Below are 16,186 nucleotides of genomic sequence, written 5' to 3' on the forward strand. Positions count from 1 at the left end.
AGATTTAAAATCGTGTTTCGTGCGTAATCGATACACTTTTAATTATCATTACGAATTACAAAACACGCTGTCGCCGGCTGTGAGAGTTTTTTTTATATTGTACATTACGAAATCAAATTGCTGTTGAATTAAATCCTTTTGCCACATTCTGAAGATGATACAACAACAGCGCCAACGTGTTGAGTCGGCAGTTACCGAGCTCATAGATGACATGGATAAAACGCATCTTCGCAAAATGCAGGTAACTCGAAAGTCCAATTAGAAGTTTGTTCCCTTGCTCAACAAGATTTATTTCTTGCAGACAGAGATGCATTTGTGCGCTGCCAAGTGCTGCCAGGATGGCACCTCCAGTGTCGACAGCGTGCAACGCTGCGTCGATCGCTGTTCGGCTCCCATGACCCGGGCACAAAACTACGTGCAACACGAGCTGGGCGAATTTCAAGGCAGACTCCAGCGTTGCGTCATGGTAAATGCTGCTGTTCTTTATTTGGATAATTCAAATTATATTCTAATTTCCCTTTCATTTGCAGCAATGCAACGATGATGTCAAAGTCAAAATGCCAGCCAATCCCAACGAGGACCAAATCGCCAAGTACACAGATCAATTCGAACGATGCGCAATACAGTGTGTCGACAAGCACGTCGGCCTCATTCCTAGTCTCATGAAAACCATGAAATCGGTGCTCTCCAAAGGACCCGACAGCATACCACAAACCTCCTAAGTCATCTACATACATAAACTTATGCATTTACCGAACACGCTACATATTCTAATTAGTTTTTGAACCCTTTTTTAATGTTTGGCAAAAATATATTGTTAACTCTGAGTACTTGTAAGTTGTTTTCTTTACTAGACTATAATATTGCTTAGGCTATATTTGTCGTTAGCAAGCTTTTCATTTACAAATTGTGGACAGATTTGGCTTTGTCACGTTATTTTGAAATTATGTAAAATTTGCTTTGGTGCAACTTTAATTTAAAAATTTACCATGCAGGTAACATATTTATCTGGTCTGCAATGTACAGTCTAGAACCAACCGAATAGCATTTTTATATCGAATTGAAGCTGAACTACTTTTAGAATGAGGATAGCAATGGTGATATTTTCGCGTTTCATATAAATAATGAATAATATTCAAATTGTATAACAAATGTATTTTAAGTTTTCAATGCATTTTACCAGCAGGATATTTCTATAATCTTCAAAGAGAAGAATATACCGTTAAAGCATCGCAAAATGGAAGTCTACTTTGACTTCTTTATTGTCTCAAATCATTTTTAGGGAAATAATTTTATATACAAAATAAATAATAAATAATTTAAGACTTCAGAACCAAAGTTCTTGTTCGTGAAATGATTTTATGACTAGCTGTATAGCTATACTGGCATTACTGATTTGCTTTTTTCACTTTTTAAGAATTTCGTTAAATTGTTCGATGCACGTCCACACTACGTATGTATATCCCACCTCTTCCATACAAATTACAGGAAAGAAAATAAGAAACCATTTTCCCACATTCAAAATATTTAGCATTATTTTCTTTGTCGTAATAGAATTAGCGAAATTTAGAATTTTTTTCGCAAATAATAATAATAATAATAAATTATTAACTCAAAGTAGTAAAAAAGTGTAAAACTAAAAATATTATATTTCCAATGAGTGTCTAGTGGAGTCGTTATGATGGGTTAAGGTATTTTCTTGAAAACTCAATAAAAACACCACGACCTTTTCCAATCCAGATCACCCAAATTAAAAAATTAAATAATTATAAAAACGGCTTTTGACACTGACGAAAATATATACTTCACCTTACACCCATAGCTAATAGTGTCTCAAAATCTAGTTACCATAAATATTATCCTATATGTAAAGAACGCATTGGGTTCACGGTGCAGAAAAACATAAAAATATTTTTGATACCAAATAAGTTACTTCTGATTTCAATAATTCTCAGCTTTTCTTTAGATACCGAAAATTATGAACAATTATTTCACAAATTATATATTTATACCTGCTACCCATAGGTTAGAAGGGTATTATAACCGGCAGGAAATGTATGTAACAGGTAGAACGAGGCATCTCCGACCCTATAAAGTATATATATTCTTGATCAGCGTCAACAGCCGACACGATATAGCCATATCCGTCTGTCCGTCCGTTCGTATGAAACACTGGATCTCAGAGACTATAAGAGATAGAGCTATAATTTTTTTCGACAGCATTGATTATATTTGCACGCAGATCAAGTTTGTTTCAAATTTTTGCCACGCCCCCTTCCGCCCTCGTAAATCAAAAATCGAATAGCAAGCGTAATTTTAAAGCTAGAGCTGCGAATTTTGGTATATACAATAACAACTATAGTAGCTGTGATTTCTGTGATTTAGTTGCGATCAGATAAAAATTATGGATATTATTAAGGAAATACTTTTGTATGGGCAAAAACGCCTACTTACTAGGGCTCACAGTTGCTTTGGCTTTTAATTTGGTATATTGTGTCGTCTATGGTGTATTTTGAATGTGGTACTATATAGATATACTAAATATACAATTTGGTATATTTGTAGTATGAAAAATATCGCAATATTTTCCTTTTATTCAAAATGGGTAGCGGGTATTTCACAGTCGAGCACACTTGACTGTAACTTTCTTGTTTTCCATTAGAAAGTACACTTTCATCCCTATACTCAATACTACACTAAAGTCAGCAGAATATCATTTAAGTCCCAAAAATATTGTACTATTTATTTGTAATCAACAAAAACATGCGGATGCTAAGTAAAACTCGCAAGATTTGCCAATATGTGGTTTTGTCCTATACAATCTGACCAAATCCGGTTGGGAAAATACGAATAAATACTTTAATGATAAAGTGTAGCTATATAAGCTATGTAATAAGTAATTACTAAATACAAAAATTTTTGCTAATTTTTGATTTTCGTAGCTACTTTTGTCTACACAGAAATTGTATTGTAAATGAAGTTGAAATAAAGCTAGTTAGCTTTATTATTAGTATCAGACGGAAAGCAAATCAAGTTTGACCAGCCTCAAATATACAACAACTACATCTAAAATATTATTTTTAACAATTTTTCTAAATTTTGCAAACAATGGTGGAACAACAAAAGCGTCGCTTGGAGGGCGCCATCAGCGATATGATTGAGGACATGTATCGCAGTCACTTGCGTCGCATGCAGGTGAGTTGCGACCGTGGAAAACATCCATGACAATGGCATCAGTGTTTTCATGCCCGCCTTTTTGAATAGTCGAAGATGCATCGCTGTGCCGCCGGCTGTTGTGACGATGAGCGGGGTTCTTTGGATAGCGTGCAACGGTGCATTGAGAAGTGTGCTACACCGCTGATGGATGCACAGGATTATCTGCAGAATGAGCTGGGCGAGTTCCAAAATCATTTGCAAATCTGTGTCAAGGTAAAACTGGGTAAATAACTTTTTAGAATAACCTTAGACATACTGAAATCTCCAGGAATGCAATTCGGATGCACGTTCCAAGTTGCCGATGAATCCCAGTGATCAGGAAATGTCACGATCGCGACATCTCTTCGAGGTCTGTACTGGCAATTGTGTGGACAAGCATATCAATCTGTTGCCAGGCCTAATGAAGTCCATTAAGCGCACACTTGATCAGGGAGTTCCCAAGCGATCCAATCTACGCCATCAAAGCAACGAGAATGCTTGACACTTTGGCTCGTTAATTAGGAAAATTATTTCTTTGGTTGTTAACCCCAATCCCAGTTCCATGCCGGATGCCAAACCCAAGCCCAGCCCCAATCCCTTGCCCTGATAAGCTGCCACCTGTAGGGTCACGGTAGCAATCCAGATAAGGCATTTTTTCAATTCTTTGTGACTAAAATTTGTTAGGTTTTCAAATACAATTGTGTAACTTATGTATTTTACTTTATTCAATTGCAATCTTAATTTTTTTTTTGGTATAGCTAATCTTATCTATAGTATACATATGTAAATAGAGGAAACCCGTTTCTCTATTGAGTTTCTAAACATCTAATAATAGCAAGAACCTTAAACATTAGATAACAATTAGTGGAGTGCGCTGTAGATTTGTTTATTGTTCATCCAACTTGGTCCTCACGCCGTATTTACTCCAGAATGTCACCTTAGCCGTGGTCTTCTTGCAGTTATCCTGGAACACGCTGCACGTGTCGAAAGGAGGACAATACAGATGCAAGGAGACCGAAGTATCTGAATGACTGGGATTCTCCACGCGATGCAGACCCAAGTTATCTGTTGAAAGATGTGAAAAATGCGAAAAAAAAATACTGATTGCCAGCGAAGCACGTTTTGCAATTACACACCATTTATGTAGGCCACGTCATTGAGGGGAATGGGTGTTTCACCGATCTCAACGAGCTCATTATCATCGATCTCGGCATGATGATCCTGAGGCTGCTCTCGCTCAATGGCCCCGGGACGGTTGGGATAACGATAACGTTTCTCCCGCAAGTCTCCCTTGAGCATCTTCATGAAGCAATGCGAGTCCGCATGATCGTGCACAGACGAGCTGTGACCTTCACCCCAGCAGAGGATCAGTAGATTGAACTTGCCATTTCCGGCATCAACCAGATTCCTTGTGTATGTGTAACGATCGAATTTGGCATACTTGCGCCACTCCTTGGGATTCGATTTATAGGACAACATAATGTGATTGACCATCTCGATGTTAACGTAGTTCGACTCAAATTCCCGATGCAGTGCGCTGATTAAATCTGGCAGCGTTTCGATAACTGGTCCATACTTTAGGGGTTTCTCCAACGCACAATAATACTGGGTAGCCTGACGCAAGTATTTCTCCTGATTCACTTGCTCCATTTCCGTATCGATCGTATCGATCTTGGACAATGCCATTTTGCACTTGCTTTGATTGACCTGAAGCAGACATAGAAGAGAGGTTAGACGATGTAATTAAGAGGGAATCAATTTAATTGAAATGATGGAAATTTACTTGATCTACATGTATATAGTAGATGCATAATCACTGCAACTTACTTCTTGATTGATTTAAATGAATTACACTTTAATGTAACTATAAGACGACTAATAACTGATAGCTGATAAAGAACTGTGCGCTCTCTCGGGAGGAATCCGACTCAAAAATCGTTCGTGACCAGTAAACTCGACGGACTGATTGCGAATGCTACAGGCTAGTCGATAATCTGAATATTTCATATAGAATACCTATCATGTGTCTATATAGCATATATATACGCATTTGTATATAATTATATGGGATTGTGTACATGCCCAAGTCGCGTTGCAATAATAACAACAAAACAAAAAATATTCACCCCGGGCATTATCAATAACAGATTTGTCTCTATACCCATTTACGACCGATCTCTGAGCTTGTGTTGGTTGCCAGGAGCATACACAACATCTGGTCCAGCTCAGCCTCCCAAAAAAACAAAAAACAAAAAAAAGAACTAGAAAAGAAAACGAGCAGAGCTAAAAAGATTAGATGCGACCCGCCCGAAATAAGATTCGATGCTTCTCCTATTATTTCTGAGCTGATGCTGATAACGTCGATCCACGACTTGAGAATCTTGAATCTCTGCTGGCTGACGCATGCAGCATGGAGCATGGTCATTGGTCACATGGGACGTTGCCTGGCTGAACATAAATATTTTCATAAATGGCACCATTATATAGACAATTAACACTAATAAAATAAAAAGTACCTTGCAGTCGACAGATTAACTTATTTTTTGCGTCATTTTGAATTATAAATTCGACGAAATTCTTGAGGAAGACACGCCCCTTTAAGGTGAATAATTCTATCAAACTGTTTATTTTTCATTGGGCATTTCCAAATGCGTAATTGTAAAAACAAAACAAAGCTATTACAATAGATTAATCTAATCATTTGAACGCAATTTTAGCTAGTATTTGTTAATTACTCAAATATATAGCATACTTTGCGGCAAATTGAGGTTTTATCGTGCTTGATAATTGAATAATAGTATTTAAAAGTCAACAAATTACAGAAGGTCAGTAAAACTATAAAAATAAAGAAAACAATCGATTGAAACGTAGTTGGAGTGAGTCTCATTTGAATGAGATTCAAAAACCGCGAGAAACACGAAATTCGTGCAATGGAAATTGTAATGTGGGAAGTGTGGGGAGTGTTAACCACTTGATGTTGATAATTACGCCTTGAGGCTAATAATTTGGCAATCGATGTTGTTATTTTTGAACGGAATTTCAACCCGAAGTGAGAGTGTTGTGTCAAAGAAAAAACCGATTTGAAAACGTTTTGCAACGCCTCAAAACAGCCAAGTTGGCACACAACTTTCGCAACAAGTTCGAGACGAGTGAAAATAGCAAGCAACTAAATACATTTAGAAATTTTAATAGAAAATACAAAATTTTCCAAATGGACAGTTTTATCGAATACTATCGAGGAATTTATTAAGGACTTTAGTAAATTTCACTTACCATTTTGAATTGCACTTTAATTTAGATTATTAAATATTTAATAGTTGGAATGTTGAAATAGTTTTAGGATCTGCACTGTGTAGCACTTGTAATGTCTGCTCTACCAATTGGATGCGCGTTCACTCGGTTTGTGTGCCCGTTTTAGGTATCTTTCACCATTTTATGGGAATCCGTTGGCCATGCAAAACGTCATTTTACACTCAAAACGCAATTTGAGTGACATTCACTGGACTCGAATGGCATTTTGAGCGCTTTTTTGCAGTCGCCGACGCAGCCGCAACCGATTGCTCGCCCGCAGGCAGCAAACGCGCGTCGTCGCTTTGTCGTTGCCGTTGACATTCCCGTTGTTATTGTTGTTGCTGCCGTTTGCATATATCTTCGTCTGTTTTTTTTTTGTCACGCTGCTGAGTCGTTTGCGTCGGCTTTGAATGTTGTTTGTGTTGTCTTCGGGCCATTGAAAATTTATGTTGTTGTCTTCGGTCCACGAAGCTGCCTTTTGAGTCCCATCGACTGTTAATTATGAAGACGGCTTACTTTTTCCGCTTCTCCCACTTCTTCTTCTTCGTCGTCATCGTCGTTGGTGTTGTTGTCATTCATCGATATTTGCAGAAGAAAGCAGATATCAAAATATGTTTGTATGAGTGGGAAACCGAGTCGAACTCCAGCGCAGTTGCTTTTGATTCTTGATTTCGCCCTGGGGTCAAATGCTAAATGTGATTGGATTGTTGTAATATCTGTGTCAAGTGTTATATTGTTGTTTTTGTTTCTCTCCCTCTGTTTGTTTACCAGCGATAAATGAGACCATAAAAAACATGCCACACACATCATATACTATTTGTATTTCACAGATTAGTCAAGGAAATCGTTCGTGAAGAATCTACCATTTTCTTCCATTTCTCTCTTCTTCTTTGACCTACCAACTTTGACTCAAGCGAAATTCTTATTATCATAAACTATTCGACTTTGTTTTTCGACATTCCAATCTTCGGTTTATTGAACCTAGGCTTTTAAATATGGAAATTAATCTTGTTTTCGAAGCTCTTATTCTTTCGTGTGCCTATTTTCGATTACACGCTTTCAATATCAATATTATATATTATAATAAATGAAAGCAATCTATAGCTGACAAATTTTTATTTATTTAAAGTACTTCCAGCGTTGTTCCTAATGATAGCCCTCATGTAACTCTCCCTCTCTATAAATAAATAATAACGCCGTGCGTAACGATTGTCGTCAATAGGCGAATCTAAAAAATAACAAAAACAAATCTCAAATTGTCACCTATTCAACAAAATGTTTCGTTCTAGGTCTATGATCCGAACACAAAAAGTTCTTATCTCATTCTGTAATTTTGTACAATAATATTATTTATTTTGCACAATCTATTTATACATTAAAATATGTAATTATGGATTAATCGCATTTTAATTGTTAATTCGGTTTGATCAATTTACAACTACACCTTTATGGAGTTGAGCCTTCAGTTCAGTAGGAATGGTCAGCATGAAAGTACTCATCTTTGTTATTTCAGTGCAGCTCTGGATTTGTTTGTCTCAGGTACTATCTATAATATATTAATGAGGGAAAAATATATAATATGAATAAGAATTAAATTAATCTGTCCATTTTAGGGGACGGCTAAGTTTGGAAATCTAAAATGTGACGTACTACAGACTGATTTAATCAGTTTGGAGGAATGTCACATTAAAGCAATTAACCGTAGTTACAATGTCGTTAATGTAAAATATATTTTAAAAAAGAAAGTACCAGAAGTACGAGCCGACTTCAAATTTAAAAATATCATAGTATTTACATTAATCTATAGTTTCAGCTTAACTTCAAATTATTAAAAAGGGAACGTGGAGGCTGGCATCCTTTTTTATACGATATCAATGTGAACATGTGCGAATTCCTTAAACGCCCCTACAAATATGTGATTTTCAATGCAATTTATCAATATGGTCAAAAGTTCACAAGCCTAAACCACAGCTGCCCATATATGGTAATTATTATGGTACACGTTTAATTTTCTTTTATTTCTTTGTTTGCTTACTTAATAATAATATGTGCATCATTACGATAGCGAGAGCATATCCTAACAATTATTTTTATTTTTCATAAATAGCCGAATATGGAAGTTGCGTTAATGAATTGGTCGCTTACTGAAAATGAAGTATTCCAAAAATTTCCAGTCGAACTCGGAGTTTATGCTGCACACACCACTTGGTATATGAATAAGAAGAAATTTTTACAAATGAATGGAACCGTTATATTTGAATAAAACTAACGTCTACTTCACACTGGAATCTATGATCACACTGGAATATACATATATCTATATACTCACAAAATTAATACTTCAGTAAAATTTAAAAAAATTTTAATTCTTTTAATTAGTCCATTTTGTCAAAGAAAGGTTTGTATTTACCTCTTTATGATAGACAAAATTAAAGAAAAATAAATAACAAGTTAGAAAGTTACAGTCGAGTGTGCTCGACTGTGAGATACCCGCTACCCATTTTGAATAAAAGCAAATATTGCGGTATTTTATTCAAAATATAGCAAAATACTATATTTGGTATATCTATATAGTACCACATCCAAAATATACCATAGACGACACAATATACCAGATTGAAAGCCAAAGCAACTAAGACCCCTAGTAAGTAGGCGTTTATTCCCAAACAAAAGTATATCTTTAATAAAAATTTTTATCTGATCGTGACCAAATTCTCAGAGATCACGAAGACTGTAGTCATTATTATATATACCGAAATTCGCAATACTGGCTTAAAAATTAGGCTTGTTATTCGGTTTTTCTGATTTGCGGGGGCGGAAGTGGGCGTGGCAAAAATTTTAAGCAAACTTGATCTGCTTGCAAACATAACAAATGCTGACGAAAATTATAGCTCTATCGCTTATAGTCTCTGAGATCTAGGTGTTCATACGGACAGACACACAGACGGACAGACGGACATGGCTAGATCGTCTCGGCTGTTGACGCTGATCAAGAATATATATACTTTATTGGGTCGGAGATGCCTCCTTCTACCTGTTACATACATTTCCTGCCGGCACAAAATTATAATACCCTTCTACCCTATGGGTAGCGGGTATAAAAATAAATAAAAACCTTCAATATGAGTGCATCATTCATGTACAATAGATTACTAATACTTTTATAAAAGACAATGCGCGTGATTGAATATGCGTAATCTATATTTTAATACTATATAAATGTGTATGTTTGTATAACTTGATCGCTTTTTAAATGCTAAAATGGAGTTAGATAAAATTGAACTTAAGCATCACGAAGCCAACTCTCGAGCTCAGTTGTTATATGTAGACAGTATGAAAATAGTCAGCTTCATTGTTTTAGTCTCACTCTGGATTTATCTCAGGTGTATATTGTCAAATTTATAGTTTAGATGATTGGATAAGAACACACGATTATTAAAATTACCCGAATTTCGTTTAAGGGGACGGCTAAGTTTGGCGATCTAAAATGTGACTCACTTCACACTAATTTAATAAGTTTAACGGAATGTAGAATAAAGGCAGTTAACCGTAGTTTCAACATCGTTAATCTGAAATGCACTGTGAACAAGAAAATATCAGAAGTACACGCTGGCTAATAATTCCAAAAATTCACAATATTAATATTTATTCAAAGTTTCAGATAAACTTTAAATTATTGAAGAGGGAACGTGGAGGCTGGCATCCGTTTTTATATGATATCAATGTTGACATGTGCGATTTCTTCAAACGCCCCTACAAATTTATGGTGTTTACCTTTTTTTATAAATATGCTAAAGATTACACAAGTATGAACCACACCTGCCCCTATTTGGTAATTATTACATTTCCATGTACCTTTAATATTCTCCAAACAAACTTAATCAAATTTTCCCTACACAGCCAAATGTGGAAATTGCGTTGTTAGATTGGGGAATTAATGAAAAAGAAATTTTACAGAAATTTCCAGTTGAAATCGGAGTATATGCTATACACACAACTTGGTATACGAATAAGAAATCATTTTTGCAAATTAATGCAACAATTGTTTACGAATAGTGCACACATATATTTTATTATACACATTAAAAACATAGATTACTGACAAAAATAACATTTTTGGTTCAATATTAATAATATATATTTTACATTATCCAAAATGCGGTAAAGTTGATAATCTAAAAAAAAAATATAATACAATTTAATAAAACATCTCAATTTTTTCAATTTTTATAATATAATAATTGACTTTACTTTTCTTTAGTCTTCATCGTCTTCGGAAAAATCAAATTTATCATCATCAAAGTCTATGATCTAAATAAAAAGTATTCAGTATTTGTAATTATGAAGCGTATATTGCAAAGATGTATAATATAGTAGAAATTTACCTCACTATTAAGCCTTTTAAATTCTGAAATTCCAGTTAAATCCTCCAGGTATTTGGCTGTCTCGAATGTCTTGAATAAAAATGCATGACCTTCTTTACGATAGGCATCCAAAACACGCTAGAACAAAAATCATTTCAAAGTGATGGTCAAATTTGAATATAATATTCCGAAAAATTCAATTAATGGCAATGAATTTATGTTAAGGGATGAACTGTATTTTAAGATGTACATTTATAAAATGCTATTATTATTACCACTTTTAGTATGTTACTTACCTGAGAGCAGGCAATACACTGCGCAAACTTTTGTGTGGCAGGCAAGATATTCTCATAGTTGCACAGCATGCCGCGTATGCTGTGTGGCAAGATGCCTAGCAAGCCTTCCGGCAACTGCGACTCCTGTTGCTGCTGATTCCTGCTGTTTGCATAATAAGCAGGTGCCAAATCGCGTTGAGGATGCTGCAACAGGGCAACCAAAAGCTCGACGGCATAGCTGGCTGCAATGTTGGAGACGCCGGGTCGCGTAACAGTGCACTGTTGATCCAGTGTGCGATCTTTGAGCGACTGCAAAGAGATAACATAAAAAGCTTTAGTACGCTGTTGCTATTTCACACTGTTTGCGAAAGCTTTTCGGTCGCCGCTTGAGAAATGTCAACAAACGTTGCAGGCGAGCTTTTGCTGTTTACAAAATAAAGAAAAAAGTATGACGCAGCCTGCAACGATTGGTGAGCGCAAAGTAAACAATTAAACATTTTTAGAATTTACGAAAAACAATAAGTTGAGAAGTAAATGAATGGAGCAGGTGGCAGAGTGAAAATGGGCTTTGTGGGAGTGCGACTGAGTTGAGTTCGCGTCGCTGCTGATTAGATAAAATTCTAATGAGCGTAAACTCCACACGCACACAATCACAAACCTATATCTATAGACGCGCGTGTGTGTGTGCTTGCACGGCAAGAAATCGAAATAAAATATTATTTTCATTGAACGTAAAGTCGCGGTAATGTCGATTTGCTTTGGCAGCGCGTAGCTGAAAATTTCCAAAAACAAAATTTAAAATTTGCTTAAATATGTTAACAGAATACGCTGGAAATCTATCGCATCCTTTGGAATTCGGCCATGTGGTGGAGATTGTGGCCAAGACAATCGATGGAGCTGCCAGGTAAGAAAACCAAAAATCCAAAAAAGTACCAACAACATGACTAAGAAATGTTAAGTACACCTCTTCTTATCAGCAAAGTGACTAACAAACCTCCCCTATATGTTCATTGTGTAATTCTACAACTAGATTCCACATCAATCTGTGTACGGCGAAGACATCGCTGAATCCCGATGCGGATATTGGACTGCGCTTCTCATGCTACTTTCGCAACGATCTGATTGTGCGCAATGCGCGCATTCATGGCGTTTGGGGCGAGGAGGAATCCCAGGTGATGGATCCTATTAGTTTGCCCAATCCCATTGTCAGTGGCGAGTTCTTTATGGTCTACTTCTTGGCTTGCGAGGATTGCTTCCACATCTCGATCAACAGTCGCACATTTTGCACATTCCGCTATCGTTTGCCCTTGGGCGCCATACGCGCCTTGGAAATATACGATCAAGTACAGGTGATCAAACAGGTCGATCATCGCACCATATTCCCCAATCCCTGGCCAGCAATCCAAGCGTCCGACTACTTCAAATCATTTAGCAATGATCAGCCAATACTCTTCAGTCCTGGGCATGTGATTGTGATCACAGCGCGTTGTTTTGAGAATAAGCGCGGCCAGTTCATCATCAAGTTCATGGACTCGGACACGAAGCGCGAGGAGCTCCATTTCAGCGTGCGTTTCGACGAGAAATGCGTGGTGCGCAACAGCATGAACAAGAACTTTGAGTAAGTGGCTCCAAATACGTTCAATTACACCTTATCAATGCCCACATTTTCCACTTTAAAGCTTCGGTCAGGAGGAGCGTCATGGGGGTTTCCCCTTTGTCTTCAATCAGCAATTCAAATTGGCCTTGGCTTTTACGGAACGCGAAGTCTTGACCGCTGTGGATGGCTACAACTTCTTTAGCTATGTCTGGCGGAGTCCCAATGCCATGATGAATCTGGTGGGCTTTAAGGTAACTGCGATCAATGGTCTCGTTGTGCAGATCACTGGCGTCGATCATTTGCAGACTGGCGATCCAAGCTGCGCTGGATTCGAAAAGTATTCGCGACACGACTACGAATGTGCCTAGCTTAAGTTATGTTAAAGTTGTGCATAAAGAATGAAGTCTGAATCCCTGTAGTGTATAACTCACATTTCCTGGAGCTGTCACATCATTGCAGAAGTAACAACCGAGCTGCTCCCCTCCAATGCACTTGAGTCCAGCGATTTCCTTGTTGCCAACATCGCCCACTTGTTGCCTTGTGCTGCCATGACGCATCACCAAGTAGCTGTCGAAGCCTAGCGCCGCGTTGATAACAATCTGAAAATAGTTTTCGCATAGATTACGACAGCTTTCCAAGGCAGTAAACCACTTTGTCACCTTTTGTTGTGCAGCTCCCAGCAGCGTGGGCAACCAACGACTTTCACGCGAATCCGTTAGCAAGAAGATCACATCATGCTGCTGCACTTGCTGCTCAATCAGCTGCAAAAGTTCCTCCGTCTGCTGCCGCAATGCTTCACCTATAGTGTGTCCTGGCATGGGAATTTCCAGTACATGTCCCTGGCAAACAGCACTGGGATTAATATCCAGCAAACGTGTTGCTGCTGTGGTTGCTTTCATTCGATTTCCTGCCACGGCATCCGCATGCGTGTAAAGACTTTGACGCACTGGATTCGAGTAACCCACCTTGCCATTGTCCAGCAAAGAAATGTGCTTAAAGCCCCAAGACTACAAAGAATAGTTTTAAAGTAAATGAGCAATATATGGAGCTGGAATAATGCCAAAACCTACTAGCAAGTTGCGTGCCACGGCACAGCCAAGAGTTCCAGCGCCAAATAGCAAGCATTTGGATTGCGCCATGATGTCCAAGTTCAAATCAGGCACCAGACGCCACTTCATCAGCTTCAGATTTAAGTTGATTGAGTTCTCTGCCAATCTGTGGGAATTACTCAATAAAGTTAAGTACTCAGATTGCTCATGGACCAACTTACTTGGCTGGATCCATGCTGTCGCGCATGCTGACCATGCGTGGTCCCATTTTGCCATTGCGATTCACTTCCCAGCCCACAAACTGCAGCTGGTCATTACAACTGGATTCGGCTTGGACCACTTGCCATATCAGGCTATTGTCTAGCTGCATTTGCTGATCGTAGCGAAGTCCCAAGAACTTTAAAGTGCGGCCAACAAGCGAGGGACTAAAAGCCATAAGAAATCTTAGCAAACAAATAGTAATCGTAATCAGTTGTGATCTTACCATTGCTGCAACATCATGGCCACATAATTGCGCATCAACCAAGAGGGATTCTCATACTCGCTGGCATCCGCAAAGCAGTAATAATAATGCTGGGCCTGCTGCTCATCAAACTGTGTTAAGACGGCGCTCAAGCTTCGTGCTTCCCAAACATTTTCCTGCTCATTTGCATAGAGTACAAAGAAGTTTTGCTGGTCTGCTGGCAGCAAACGTATGGCTTCTGCATATTGCCTTGCATTGGGCAGCTCCTTAAGACGCAGTGCATCGCACTGTAGTCGCAATGTTGGCGTCAACGGACAGGGAAAAGCAAACCAATAATAATAACTGTGGCTCTTGAGATCGGCAAATGAGAGCACAAAGAAACGCGCCAGCAGACTGGCATCATTCAGCACACGTCCGCTGTTCATGTCATCTAGGAGACACTTTCCCTCCTCCGCAAGCAAGGCTGTTTTGTCCAGTGCTTTGAACTCTTCAATGGTGTTCTTGTTGTAAATGGTGCCGACAGCTGCATGGCTGAATTTCGGTGGCTGCGCTGAACTGTGTTGTGTTTAGAGAGATATATATTTACTATATTTGATTATCAGCAAAATGTCACTCACCTATTGTATGCACTGTAGTCAACTTCGAGCAGACATCGTGACGCCTTACGATTTGTATAATGGCCGAAAATAGAACGTTTTGCATCCGATAGGCGATCGTGGTCGAGTTTTAGCTCGGCTAATTTGTGCCAGAATGTGGGTGACACAAACGATTCAAATGGTACAAATTGCAAAATCTTTGCATTGCCTTCGCTCATTTCGCAAAACTAATATTTTTGTATTCCAAGCAACGTCACAAATGCACAAGTAAACAAACAATGAAGACAATGGGTGGAACTGCATGAAAATGAAACAAACAGCTGACCGATAATAGGCAATCGCAGTTCTGTCAATCACAAACTTATCGATACATGTAACATTTACTTGTTAACAGCTGTTGAATACAAATCTATGGGTAGTTAACAAACAGATGTTAGACAACCTAAAGTGGATCCATAAAACTCAAGTAAAAACCCGTTTGAGAATTTTAACGGCAAAAAAATTAACTCAAATAATATCGAACATTGAAACTTTCATACAAAAATACTGAAAGGTGTTCATTTAAAAACTCACCCTATATCGTATTCGTTTTTCGATTGCGCTTTTCTTAAACCATTATTTATCAGTAGGAAATGATGAAAAAAAATGTCAAATACATACTTTAAAAATATATTAATAAATTATTTAAAAGAATATCGGCGTTTCCGCATCTGATATATTTCAACGAAAAATAGTACATTGAGATGAAAAAGTTACGGCCACACTGCATTGTCCATCGACAAAAAAGTTTTGCCATTTAGAAATTTAGTAATTTTTAGAGGTTAGTACGTACAACAATAGAGAAAGTAGGCTCCGAGTGTTTTATATATTTTTAATTTGAAAATGTGTAATATCTAAGTTAATAGTAGTGGTTTAAGAAATGTTCAAGTCGTAAAATTTAAAAATTCATAGCTTCCAAATTTATTCCATGCCTAAAAGAAAAGGTACATTTGTGTGGATGTGTGTGTGTGTGTGCACATACACAGACATACATTTGAACGTCCTCGTTTCTTTTTCGCTATTAGCAAATCCAAGTTGAAATCAATAAATGTGAAAAATATGAAAAAGTGCTGTTGCCATTTCCGTGTGTATTTGAGTAACTAAAAGTGAAAGAAAATTGAAAATGCGCTGCATAAAATTAACAAAGACATCCAAAAATGATTCACTCGAAATACAAAGAAATCTGTATACATGTGTGTATGTGTATATACAGTACAGTACATAGAGATAGAGTGAGAAGAGCAGCAGCAGCAGCAACGTCAAGTGCCAGCAAACAAAATGGCGGCGGCACACAGCGGAAAAACTCAATGCTGTTGA

At 37.6% G+C, this 16,186-nt stretch overlaps 7 protein-coding genes across 9 annotated transcripts; 5 read left to right on the top strand and 2 right to left on the bottom strand.

Moving 5' to 3' along the window:
- Window positions 1–42: 42 nt before the first annotated feature.
- LOC133842090 (protein FAM136A) lies at window positions 43–830 on the top strand. Its single transcript, XM_062275007.1, has 3 exons — window positions 43–241; window positions 302–466; window positions 531–830. The coding sequence occupies exons 1-3, from the start codon at window positions 155–157 to the stop codon at window positions 720–722; spliced, it is 444 nt and encodes a 147-aa protein (XP_062130991.1). The 5' UTR covers window positions 43–154; the 3' UTR covers window positions 723–830.
- A 2,178-nt stretch (window positions 831–3,008) lies between these two features.
- On the top strand, window positions 3,009–3,919 carry LOC133843507 (protein FAM136A). Its single transcript, XM_062277106.1, has 3 exons — window positions 3,009–3,195; window positions 3,265–3,429; window positions 3,485–3,919. Exons 1-3 carry the CDS (start codon window positions 3,109–3,111, stop codon window positions 3,695–3,697), a joined length of 465 nt encoding a protein of 154 aa, XP_062133090.1. The 5' UTR covers window positions 3,009–3,108; the 3' UTR covers window positions 3,698–3,919.
- Window positions 3,920–3,925: 6 nt separating this feature from the next.
- LOC133843506 (cysteine dioxygenase type 1) lies at window positions 3,926–6,569 on the bottom strand. Of its 2 annotated transcripts, none has more exons than XM_062277104.1 (3): window positions 6,469–6,569; window positions 4,332–4,902; window positions 3,926–4,260 (listed from the first exon to the last, which is right to left on the bottom strand). In XM_062277104.1, the coding sequence occupies exons 1-3, from the start codon at window positions 6,469–6,471 to the stop codon at window positions 4,082–4,084; spliced, it is 753 nt and encodes a 250-aa protein (XP_062133088.1). In that variant the 5' UTR covers window positions 6,472–6,569; the 3' UTR covers window positions 3,926–4,081. The 2 variants fall into 2 exon arrangements, with proteins under 2 accessions (XP_062133088.1, XP_062133089.1); XM_062277105.1 differs by lacking the exon at window positions 6,469–6,569 and adding an exon at window positions 5,023–5,180 and having other exon boundaries at window positions 3,929–4,260.
- A 1,308-nt stretch (window positions 6,570–7,877) lies between these two features.
- On the top strand, window positions 7,878–8,795 carry LOC133845575 (uncharacterized). Its single transcript, XM_062280064.1, has 4 exons — window positions 7,878–8,025; window positions 8,100–8,240; window positions 8,294–8,470; window positions 8,594–8,795. The coding sequence occupies exons 1-4, from the start codon at window positions 7,963–7,965 to the stop codon at window positions 8,747–8,749; spliced, it is 537 nt and encodes a 178-aa protein (XP_062136048.1). The 5' UTR covers window positions 7,878–7,962; the 3' UTR covers window positions 8,750–8,795.
- Window positions 8,796–9,747: 952 nt separating this feature from the next.
- On the top strand, window positions 9,748–10,577 carry LOC133845180 (uncharacterized). Its single transcript, XM_062279556.1, has 4 exons — window positions 9,748–9,817; window positions 9,910–10,088; window positions 10,142–10,318; window positions 10,387–10,577. The coding sequence occupies exons 1-4, from the start codon at window positions 9,748–9,750 to the stop codon at window positions 10,540–10,542; spliced, it is 582 nt and encodes a 193-aa protein (XP_062135540.1). The 3' UTR covers window positions 10,543–10,577.
- A 32-nt stretch (window positions 10,578–10,609) lies between these two features.
- Window positions 10,610–15,162, bottom strand: LOC133846279 (ubiquitin-like modifier-activating enzyme ATG7). Its single transcript, XM_062281141.1, has 10 exons — window positions 14,852–15,162; window positions 14,256–14,789; window positions 13,993–14,196; window positions 13,793–13,937; window positions 13,382–13,729; window positions 13,154–13,321; window positions 11,147–11,434; window positions 10,872–10,988; window positions 10,738–10,797; window positions 10,610–10,661 (listed from the first exon to the last, which is right to left on the bottom strand). The coding sequence occupies exons 1-9, from the start codon at window positions 15,046–15,048 to the stop codon at window positions 10,744–10,746; spliced, it is 2,055 nt and encodes a 684-aa protein (XP_062137125.1). The 5' UTR covers window positions 15,049–15,162; the 3' UTR covers window positions 10,610–10,661; window positions 10,738–10,743.
- LOC133846280 (32 kDa beta-galactoside-binding lectin) lies at window positions 11,545–13,132 on the top strand. Of its 2 annotated transcripts, XM_062281142.1 has the most exons (4): window positions 11,545–11,595; window positions 11,948–12,029; window positions 12,156–12,743; window positions 12,805–13,132. In XM_062281142.1, exons 1-4 carry the CDS (start codon window positions 11,574–11,576, stop codon window positions 13,088–13,090), a joined length of 978 nt encoding a protein of 325 aa, XP_062137126.1. In that variant the 5' UTR covers window positions 11,545–11,573; the 3' UTR covers window positions 13,091–13,132. The 2 variants fall into 2 exon arrangements, with proteins under 2 accessions (XP_062137126.1, XP_062137127.1); XM_062281143.1 differs by lacking the exon at window positions 11,545–11,595 and having other exon boundaries at window positions 11,847–12,029.
- Window positions 15,163–16,186: the final 1,024 nt, after the last annotated feature.

Source organism: Drosophila sulfurigaster, chromosome 3, assembly GCF_023558435.1.
Source record: "Drosophila sulfurigaster albostrigata strain 15112-1811.04 chromosome 3, ASM2355843v2, whole genome shotgun sequence".
NCBI classification, from domain to species: Eukaryota; Metazoa; Arthropoda; class Insecta; order Diptera; family Drosophilidae; genus Drosophila; species Drosophila sulfurigaster.